This window comes from Rutidosis leptorrhynchoides, chromosome 8 (assembly GCF_046630445.1).
Source record: "Rutidosis leptorrhynchoides isolate AG116_Rl617_1_P2 chromosome 8, CSIRO_AGI_Rlap_v1, whole genome shotgun sequence".
Lineage (NCBI taxonomy): Eukaryota > Viridiplantae > Streptophyta > Magnoliopsida > Asterales > Asteraceae > Rutidosis > Rutidosis leptorrhynchoides.
The window spans coordinates 93,462,725-93,473,722 of record NC_092340.1 but is presented as its reverse complement, the minus strand read 5'-3'; the positions used below and the strand labels follow the sequence as shown (position 1 = coordinate 93,473,722).

The 10,998-nt window shown below is 32.7% G+C and overlaps 2 protein-coding genes across 2 annotated transcripts; both read left to right on the top strand.

Moving 5' to 3' along the window:
- Positions 1 to 333: 333 nt before the first annotated feature.
- On the top strand, positions 334 to 1,653 carry LOC139863627 (uncharacterized). Its single transcript, XM_071852240.1, has 3 exons — positions 334 to 566; positions 1,245 to 1,428; positions 1,549 to 1,653. Exons 1-3 carry the CDS (start codon positions 367 to 369, stop codon positions 1,651 to 1,653), a joined length of 489 nt encoding a protein of 162 aa, XP_071708341.1. The 5' UTR covers positions 334 to 366.
- A 1-nt stretch (position 1,654) lies between these two features.
- Positions 1,655 to 4,023, top strand: LOC139863626 (THO complex subunit 3-like). The gene is made up of 5 exons (XM_071852239.1): positions 1,655 to 1,822; positions 1,914 to 2,131; positions 2,303 to 2,345; positions 2,755 to 3,008; positions 3,451 to 4,023. The coding sequence occupies exons 1-5, from the start codon at positions 1,655 to 1,657 to the stop codon at positions 3,800 to 3,802; spliced, it is 1,035 nt and encodes a 344-aa protein (XP_071708340.1). The 3' UTR covers positions 3,803 to 4,023.
- The last annotated feature ends 6,975 nt before the right edge of the window (positions 4,024 to 10,998 follow it).

The window sequence follows — 10,998 nt, the reverse complement described above, 5'->3', positions numbered from 1 at the left end:
TATGAATTACACTAAATTTCCAACTTAAGAAATTGAGGAAATTTTAATTTGAAATGAGGGTCTCCGCTGAATGGATATATTTTGCTTTTAAGTTTCGCTCGCTCGTTTGTTTCTTGTTCTTAATTTTTAGGTGTTTAGTTTTTATTTTCTTTGTGTAGTTGTGTGGCATTTCGTCATTGTTCCTTATATTTTTTTGTCATATTTTCATAAGTCGTTTGTTATAAAAAAGTCTTCGTCTTTTCAACAAAAAAAAAAAAAAAATTGGATATATTGTTCGTCACTGTACTATTATAAAGTAGCATAAACCATTAAACCTTACAAGCGCGATTTAGGGTTTACTACCTACCTAAATTCAATCGAGTACTAATGGCGAACAATCAACCTTCAAGGTCACAATCACCATCGGTGAGCTATGATTCAACAACAAAGGTGACTGATGTTAACATTGATTCACTGGTTCATTGCACAAACTCACTGTCACTACAAGACATCTCAAACATGGCCGTCTCCTGTAAATTTCTCAAACAACTTGCTTATTCTGACGCTATTTGGAGACGCTTCTTCAGGTTCATTTTTTCATTTCATTTTATCAAATATAATAATAATATAATAATTTCAGAGTTTTATTATGCACTTAATTAATTGCTACATTTATTTATTATCATAAAATACTGTATGTATATCAGTATATGTAATTTTATATAATTTAGACAGCTTTTAGATCAGCTGATAAATTTAGAACGAATTATCCGCATGCCTTATACCTTTAGAAATTTGATTTATTTATTCCCCTCTAATTTTATTTTTTATTTTTTATTTTTTATTTTTTATTTTTTTTACTATTATTATTATTTTGTGTGTGTGTGTGTGTGTGTGTGTGTGTGTGTGTGTGTGTGTGTGTGTGTGTGTGTGTGTGTAATCCCTACATATAAAATGGATGTGAAAGCTGTTTATGGTAAAACAGAATATAAACTTTTCACAAAAACTTCAATGTGAAAGTTCGCCCCTGCGATTCATGAAACTTGTTGTTTTATGGATTAGTTTGGTTTTTGAATGTATGGATTACAAAACAGAATTAAAAAAAGTGTAAGCGTGATGTTAAAGCTCGCACGTATTGTTTTCACTGAACCACTTAATTCTCACCTGATCTCAAATTTATATGTATATGCCACTAGTTGTGTATTTATACAATAGGTGAGATTATATAAGTGGTGCTAATCGGAATTTGGTGATGATTAATGAAGGGAACGATGGCCTCAGTTGGAATCGTTTGTTAATTCACAAACATTAGGTGTAAGAGAAGCGTATTTGTCACGATATACTGCTTTGAAGCAGTTTAAGTTTGCTGACCCTCTGGTTTATGACGTGCACATGGAGGCTAAATCCTGCGACCTTTTACTTAGCAAGAATTATATTTATATTTCACAGGTACCGAATAAACTTATGGTGTGGGCAGTGATATTGCATAATTATCATTGACCTGTATTATTAACAAGCCTTGCCTTTTGTTTATTGTTTATTACGACTTACAAACTTGCACCCTTACAGGGCCGACATCTAGAGATTATGAGTACTGATAGTCTTCTAGAAGAAACAACTTCCTTAAGCTCATCATTGAATGATCATCATGCAAGAATTACATGCATGAGGTGACATGTCATATCTATTCCTCTTTATGAACTATGAAGTACTTTATCTGATTGACTATGTCAATTCGTATGCAGATTGTATCCCTATGAAAGAAACATCATCTTTAATTAAGAACGAGCCAAATGTTTTAGTGACTTCAAGTTGTGATGACTCTATTCAACTAAGGTGGAAGGTATGGAATTTGTGAATGTGTTGTGTAGCATCTAATGCAGTTTAGCTACTGAGTTTTGTTATTGATTTGTGAAGTTTGTTGCTTATTTCAGGGAATTTTTCAGCGATGTTTCAAAGGCCATGATGGCCCTGTTACTGTTCTTTCTGATAAGTTATTGGGAGATGAATTTGGACAAGTTTTTGCAAGTGGAGGTGAAGACAATACAGTTCGTCTTTGGTCAATGAGGTCAAGTGGAAAACAAAGTCAACAGGATTTCAAGGCTACGCTTAAAGGCCACGAGAAACCTATAGTCCTATTATCTGTTACTGGGTATTATTTATTTTTTACATATTTAATGCTGTTTAACACAAAATTCACACACATACATTGAAAATAGTTTGTGGATGCCATTCTTTTAGGTGTGAAAGACTCGCTTAAAAAATGCCTTTTGTTTGTCTAATTGTAAATCTTATTCTACTTTCTTTATGTATCAATATCCAGGCACAATGATTCTCTTTTAGTGAGCATGTCAAAAGATTCCAAGGTATTGTCATTAGTGTTTGTTATTCAAGTTACTACTTGGTATCTATACCGTTGATGGGCGGGTAAATTCAAATTTTTTCTACCCACGGGTAGGGGTTGGGTAAAACTTTCTACCCGCCAACGGGTCGTGGGCTGGTAATGGATATATAATACCCGCGACGGGTAAAACCTGACCCGTCATTCCATGATACCCGTTTGAAAAACTCGCGGGTTATGACGGGCGGGTCACGGGTCTAAGGGATATGTGCCCGTTACTCGCGGGCGCCATCCCTACGTTTAAATTTGTTGTCACTGTATTGATTTTTTTTACTTGTAAGTTACATATTGCTTTCTTAACAGATTCATTGGTTTTTAAATGTATGTGAATGAATGTACTTTATGAGATTTTAATACGTTAAATAAAATAACAGGTTAGAGTATGGGATGCCTCAGTATCATCGTCTGAGAAGTCTAGCTGTGTGGGGACCACATCTGTTGTTGGTGTGCCAGTTGGCATGAAGTGCCATGATTCGTTAATCTATATAGCTGCTGGGTCAACCATTGAAGCTGTTGACTTAAGGACTATGAAAACATCCTTCAAAACATCAACAACATATCAAGGAAAATTGTATTCATTTGACATCAACCCTTCTAAGTTTTTAGCATGCACCGGTGGACTCGGCAGGTTAATTAGGCACTTAATATCAAACTCATATATTACTATGTTCATTTGAGTGGGTTGTAATGGGCTGAATCAGGTTCCTTTGAAAGAAGTCATTTTTAGCATGGGTCGAAATGGAACATGATGGATGGGGTTGATCCTCTTAAAATTTACAAACCATTTTATTTTTTTATATTAAAAAAAAATGGATGAACTAATTATGATTCTTGAAACTACATTAGAATCTTTAATAGATACAAAATATAGGAGGTGAAGTGAATTACAATAGACTGGGTGACTTTTAACTTGTTTGACCCATTCTTAATTTTTTAGCTACTTTTTAGTTGAACAGTTTGAGATTCCATACGATCCAGATTGACCCATTTATTGACCCATTTATAAGTAAATGGGTTGAAATTGTCTCCTGTCACTAATGGGTTTGTGATATTTGTGTTAATTTGTGCAGAGCCATGCTTTGGGACATAAGGAAAACAACAAATACAGGGGGAATCAATGCGGTGTTTGAACTGGATGGACATATAGGCCCAGTAACACACTTACACATGGACCCATATAAAATTGTTACCGGGGGCCCGCAAGATTCTAACGTTAATATCTGGGAAGCCAACAATGGTAATCAAGCAAATGTTTTGAGTTGCACTAAAGATGAATCTGGATGTTCGGCTATGGCTGCAGATGAATATCGTATTGTCACTGCTGGTAACAATCAAGAATTACGTTTTCGGGATTTTAGTAATGCTGTGTCTTCTGTCTCATTAAATGATGGAGTAACTGGTTCAAAGTTACCATTGGATTGATTGATGAAGCTTGCTGGGATTCTATATGGTGGTTAGATTCAAGCTAAATGAATGTTCTTCAATGGGATAATGAGTGGGAAACGAACGAAAGTCTTCTATTTTATGTATTGGTTCTTATTGTCTTGAATGTATTTTGTCTATTGAGATTGGTTAAAAATAGGCAAGTAAAAGTTGTAAGCCCATGTTGACCCTAGCTTCTAATCGTATGATTTTTTGACCCTTTCGTGAAAAATCAATTTTATTATTATTCTTGTTTTTTGCCCAAAAAAAAAGAAAATCAACTGGTGGTGATGCTCATTACATGTTTAATGTCCGTAGATTCAGGTGCCTATTTTGAGAAGTCTTTTTAGTGATAATAGTGGGTTGCTGAATGGGTAATTTGAGAAGTCAATAGTGATACTTTATATTATTCTATATTTTATTTTTCTCCATTTTCAACATTCTCGATCTCATGCAATGTACAAAGGTTGGATTTCAGGGGCGGAATATGCTTGAGATAGGCCCCAGCTGGATTTCATCTTGTAACTATCAATCTATATACTTATGCTTGGACTTTATATGTAATAGTTTTTCTATTTTATAGCACCACGAAAATTAGCAGATCAAAGATAAATTTATATAGCCTATTATAAACTTAAGCATAAATAAAGCCCTTATTTACAAAACTCCCAAACAGACCGTTAAAAAATTTAAACACCAAACTTCAATTAAAATTCTTAACTAACCACTAACGAGGCAAACTACTCTTCTCTTCACGATTACGATTTTACATATTCCACTACATAAAATAACATTTTTCTTAATTTCTATAATGAATAATAATGATAGTTATTTTGTTTTAGTTGTCGGGTATTTGATATTATGCTTTGATAGTTACATGAGTTGTTGGGTAATGATACTTAGTATTGGAACATTAACATAGTACCTACAATGTAGTTGCCAGTGCAGGTGAAGACAATACAGTTCGTCTTTGGTCAATGAGCTCAAGTGGAAAACATGGTAAACAGGATTTCAAGGCTACGTTTTATAACCACGAGAAACCTATAGTCCTGTTATCTGTTACTGGGTATTATTATTATTATTATTATTATTATTATTATTATTATTATTATTATTATTATTATTATTATTATTATTATTATTATTATTATTATTATTATTATTATTATTATTATTATTATTATTATTATTATTATTATTATTATTATTATTATTATTATTATTATTATTATTATTATTATTATTATTATTATTATTATTATTATTATTATTATTATTATTATTATTATTATTATTATTATTATTATTATTATTATTATTATTATTATTATTATTATTATTATTATTATTATTATTATTATTATTATTATTATTATTATTATTATTATTATTATTATTATTATTATTATTATTATTATTATTATTATTATTATTATTATTATTATTATTATTATTATTATTATTATTATTATTATTATTATTATTATTATTATTATTATTTTACATATGTAACGCGGTTTAACACAAAATTCACACACATACATTGGAAATGGTTTGAGGGTGCCATTCTTTTAGGTGACTGACTCGTTTGAATCATCTTAAAAAATGGTACCTTCCTAAAAAAGTGTTTTTTTTTTTTGTCTAATTGTAAATCTTTTTCTATTTTCTTTATGTATCAATATCCAGGGATAATGATTCTCTTTTAGTGAGCATGTCAAAAGATTCCAAGGTATTGTCATTAGTGTTTGTTATTTGAGTTACTACTTGGTAGTTTTAGGTATGAGTTATCCACATCAGTGTTAATTATGTATATAGAAGCTATATTCTTTCACAGTTAGATATGTGTTATCCATATTATGATAACTTCTATCTATACTTTTTTAACAGACACATTGCTTTTTAGATGTATGTCAATGTACTTTATACACTTTTAAATAATACTTTCAATAAAATAACAGGTTAGAGTATGGGATGCCTCAATATCATCTTCTGATCGCAAGTCTAGCTGTATGGGCACAACCTCTGTTGTTGGTGTGCAGTTGGTATGAAATGCCATAATTCATTAATCTATATAGCTGCTGGTTCTAATATTGATGCTGTTGACTTAAGGACTATGAAAACTTCGTTTAAAACATCAACAAATCAAGGAAAATTGTATTCATTTGACATCAACCCTTCTAAATTTTTAGCATGCACCGGTGGACTTGGCAGGTTAAGTACTTAATATATTAGTTTGTTCATTTTCAGTAGTGCTCATATGCTCCAGCTGCCCCCACAAAGATTTTATTACATATAATATGTTTATTTGGCAACATGTTAACTTGTCAACTTTTATAGTATCTCCCATGGAATAGAGGAGGGAATATGAGTGGGTTGTAATCAGGGGTGAAAATGGGGCGCCTGGGCCCAGTGGATCTGAAAATTTTAAGCTTAAAATTTTGGATTTTTTTATTTTGCCCCTAACTCAAAAGTCCATGAACCAGAAGCCTCCATCTTCATTGTTGGACTCTTTACTTCGAAGAAAAAAGCCTCATATTTATAGTCCATTTTTGTTTTTTTTAAAAAACAAAAATGGGTCAAATCAGGTTCCACTGAAATAAGTCATATTTATTATGGGTCCAAGTGGAACAAGATGGACAGGGATCTTGAACGACTTTAGTGGGAGGGCCAAAATCATTTCAAAAACTTATATAAGAAAAATTCTAAAATCTTGGAGGGGCTATTATATAAAATATTTATATTTTCGATACCAGAAAATCAAAATTTACACTAAGAGAACAAATTTTTGGAGAGGCCACTGCCCACCCCTGTCACCCCAAAGATCCGTCTCTGGGGTTGATCCTCATACACTTTATAGTCCATTTTTGTTTTTTTATAATAATAAATAAATGAATGCACTAATCATGATTATGAAAAAAATAATATTGTTACATTTGAATATTTAAGGAATACAGTACAATATAAAGGGAGGTGATATGAATTACAATAGACTGTGGGGGTGACTTTTAACTTGTTTGACCCATTATTCATTTTTAGCTACTTTCTAGTTGAACTGTTTGAGATACAATACAATCCAGATTGACAATTTATAAGTAAATGGATTGAAATTGTTTCCTGTACACAATGGTTACTGTCACTAATGGGTTTGTGATATTTCTGTTAATTTTGTGCAGAGCCATGCTTTGGGACATAAGAAGAACATCAGATACAGGGAAAACTGATCCAATGGCTGAACTGGATGGACATATAGGCCCAGTAACACACTTGCACATGGACCCATATAAAATTGTTACTGGTGGTCCTGAAGATGCTCACGTAAATATTTGGGAAGCAGGCAATGGTAATCAAACAAATGTTCTGAGTTGCACTAAAGATGACTGGATGTTCGGGCTATGACTGCAGCTTCAAAGACAGTTGTGGGAAGCTGTAGAAGTAGTCATCTCCTACTAAACATTCAAGTTCAACCTCCAAATCCAACTCATCCTGCATTCTATAAATTCCCAATTAGTATTTATATTTAGCTTAAAAGTCAACAAATAAGACTCCCCAATTCATATTTAGCTGTGTTATTCTGTTCATGTCTTAAAGTAGTATCATCAACACAACCTTCTGATTCAATGTTTTCCGATAGGTGTGTTATTCTGAAACGTAAACACAAACTTCTTTTGTTTAAACACAAACTTCTTTCACAAATTTTCACATATTAACAGTCATGGTCGATGATTGATGGTATTTGGTTGATAATTGATAAATGAATATATAACATACCATGAAATCATCTACACAGGATAAAATGGAATCATCCCGCAACAACTTCAGTAAGATCAACTTCACCATATATGTTTCTCCATTAAAAAACCACATTATAAATTTGTACATAACTTTTGTAGCCTGTAAAGCTATTCACCTCCTGCTGATAGAAATCTTGATTGATTAATAAACCACATTATAAATTTGTACATAACTTTCTAAGGGACTGAAAGATTAGGTGTGTTTGTGTACAAAGGAGTACAAGATTTGTAAAACGGATCTCCACGGGGTTTGATGAAAGGCTTAATGAAGCAAACTCTCGATTAGCTTAGTGAATCGAGGAGTGGATTAAGGTGGATTAGTTAACATTCAAACGAACCACTATATACCCTTGTGTCTATGTTCTTTACTTTACTTTACATTACTTTGAATATAAACACTACACACATCAAGTTTGACTTGAATTAGTTGATCAAAGTTGATTGAATTTAGTTGATCAATCGAAAAAGTTTTAAAAACGTATTAAGTAACTATTTGCCCATCTCTAGTTACTTATATGTATATATGAGCCGTATTAATTGACAAGTATTATTAAATACAATTGTAAAAATCAAGTTACCTTTTAATACAACTGCCCATTACGATATATATTAATTGATTGATAAATGATTAGTTTGAGTAAAAAAAAAAAAAAAAATTTATAATCGAATAACCTTAAACTTACTTTATTGTTTACCCAGATACATAAATGAATGAATCAAATTAATTTGATAAGTATACTTTGCTATTAAACGATGAACAAAAAAATTTGTTTAGCTGCGGAGTGGTTTTTGTCGGTTAATTGAAGGGAGTGATTTTGATCGGTTAACGATACGCGCTTCGATATGAGGTGATTTTGTTTGGTTAATTGAACCTAAAAAAATGCGTGAAAAGTGAAAGGACCGGTTATAGCCCAACAAGCACCAAACATATAAGCCATGAGCTCCCACATTACTCTAAAACCAATTGGTAGTAGAGAGAGACACTCATGAGCTTATATGTTGATCTTGACATTTATCCCCAACCAATGTGGGATTGGGTTTGCACCCAACAATCCTCCCCTCAAACCGAAGACCACATCACCAGGCCTCCCCTTCAACGATATTCCGCACATGATCCATTCATCTTATATCGCCGGCCATTACCCGCAACTCTCAACCTGACCAAGGCCAAATCAGGGAGATCTTTTGATATAAGGCACACACAATGATCCATTATCGTTGTCTAACTGGGGCGATTAATCCACATAATTCTAGGCTAACCCGCTCTGATACCACTGAAAGGACCGGTTATAGCCCAACAAGCACCAAACATATAAGCCATGAGCTCCCACATTACTCTAAAACCAATTGGTAGTAGAGAGAGACACTCATGAGCTTATATGTTGATCTTGACATTTATCCCCAACCAATGTGGGATTGGGTTTGCACCCAACAAAAAGGAAGGTGAAAAATGAGGAGAGAAAATCAAACATTTACCCCTTTCGTGCTATTCTTAATCTTATCATTTATTTATCATTGTTATAACTATTTATAAAGTTTTTGTGTGTCGGATTTTCAAGGCTTGTGTTAGTTAGTTTAGGCGCTTTGTTTAGTTTTAGGGTAGGTTTATTGTTCCCAAGCCTTGATTATGTTTTGTGTTGTAATTTGTTTGTGTTTCTCATCGATTGACTTAAAAAAAAAAAAAAAAAAAAAAAAAAAACTTTCCTGGATTCCATTCAACAACCATGGTGGCACGTGAATAGCACGAGAGATTAAAATAAACATAGTTTTCGTTTTCGTTTCCCTCTTAAAGGAGAATTGTCCCTATCAAATTGGGCAACAAATTCATTTTGCTAACACGAACGAACGATACAATGTCATCCAAAGCTCACGCTCTCAAACAAATTCTTCTTCTCCTTCGAAGCTATTCAGGAATGAACAAATTGCTGTTCCTAGGTTTACTTCACCTTTTCAACTGAAGCTAAGGAGTGAACAAAAAATTGATGTTTCTAGGTTTCCTTCGTCTGGCTGGATTGATTATACAGAAGAGGAGTGAACAAATTGCTGTTCCTGTGCAACATCAACAAAGAAGATCAGCATTTACTGAAATCGTAAAGGATTTCCTGTCCTGACTGGTATAATATTCTACTACAAATTGAATGATGATGTTTAATATTCGTATATACTGAAATTGCGATGTATATAATTCGATGTTCCTTAAGTATATGCCATTTTATATTATGCGATGTTTCATTAGCGAGATGTATATTATTGATTTGATGCGATTATATTAAGTAATATTAGATAGATACGATACATTTCATTTGATGTATATTAATGTTGCGATGGATATTGATTTGATGTGATGTGTGATTTTATATATTTTAAGTAATATAATACTATTAGATTAGATAAGAATAAGATACATATACACGATATACATATATGATATCGTGGTATACTTTTAGTATATTGTAAGTATAAACTACGAGTAGATTGCGATATACGTATGTGTATTGATTTGATGTGTGTATATTATTAAGTAATATTACATAAAGATACATATACATATCCTTGTATTCAGTTGAGATATAATAGGGAAATCATCGATTTAATAATATACATATACGATACAGTTGGCAATATATAAGCTAAAATCATCCTTGAAAATTTCAGGAGGAGTCGCTAAGGAAGTGTTTTCTAAAGATACGGCTAAAGATGTTGGCATTTATCTTAAAAACAGAATGACTGAGTTCATCAAAGGTAGAGAAGTCCAGTTGACAAAGATGCCCAAGGGCGACGTACCAAAGATACGCCAAACTATCTCAGAAAACCACCTTCGATACAGGGTTCCGATGCCAGGACTGAAGGAACACAATATCTCAGTGAAAGTGACTATTGAAAACACAATCATTGTTGAAGGAATTGGGGATGATGGACTTCACCTCCACGAGGTTATAAATCTTCCTCCAGGTGATTACCAAAAAAGCTTATTATGAGACAAAGTTGCTGCAAGGTGAAGTAATAATAGACTTTTGGGATTTTCAGCGAAAGGAATTCAGGTTGGAGTTTAATAAGCCCAAGTTGAAATCATGGAAAGGTGAAAGCAAGTTGACCTCTAATAAGGTGTTGTTGTTAAGCGAGTAACCATCTTTCTTTTTTGGTAAGTAAAAGACACAAAGGAAGTTGAAGTCTAATGAGGTGAAGTTGTTGATTAAGTTTGGTCCAGAAAACTTTTATATCTTTTCTTTTATATGTTTTACTAGATAGAAGATGATGACCTTAGGGGATTCTCTTTTATTCTGCCCCTTATTGATCTTCACTTTAAGTGAGCATGTCAATTGAGTTTATCCCACAAATGTGCTTCGTATCTGCCTGTCCATCTATGCTTACTCACACCACAATCCATGTTTGACTTGGTTGCAG

What these genes read in the sequence shown, in the direction of transcription:
- LOC139863627 (XM_071852240.1), top strand. Translation starts at nt 367, where the DNA reads ATGGCGAACAATCAACCTTCAAGGTCACAATCACCATCGGTGAGCTAT. An exon ending in ATTTGGAGACGCTTCTTCAG is followed by an intron (nt 567 to 1,244) that starts GTTCATTTTTTC and finishes TGATTAATGAAG; the next exon opens with GGAACGATGGCCTCAGTTGG. An exon ending in ATTATATTTATATTTCACAG is followed by an intron (nt 1,429 to 1,548) that starts GTACCGAATAAA and finishes GCACCCTTACAG; the next exon opens with GGCCGACATCTAGAGATTAT.
- LOC139863626 (XM_071852239.1), top strand. Translation starts at nt 1,655, where the DNA reads ATGTCATATCTATTCCTCTTTATGAACTATGAAGTACTTTATCTGATT. An exon ending in CTATTCAACTAAGGTGGAAG is followed by an intron (nt 1,823 to 1,913) that starts GTATGGAATTTG and finishes TGCTTATTTCAG; the next exon opens with GGAATTTTTCAGCGATGTTT. An exon ending in GCATGTCAAAAGATTCCAAG is followed by an intron (nt 2,346 to 2,754) that starts GTATTGTCATTA and finishes ATAAAATAACAG; the next exon opens with GTTAGAGTATGGGATGCCTC.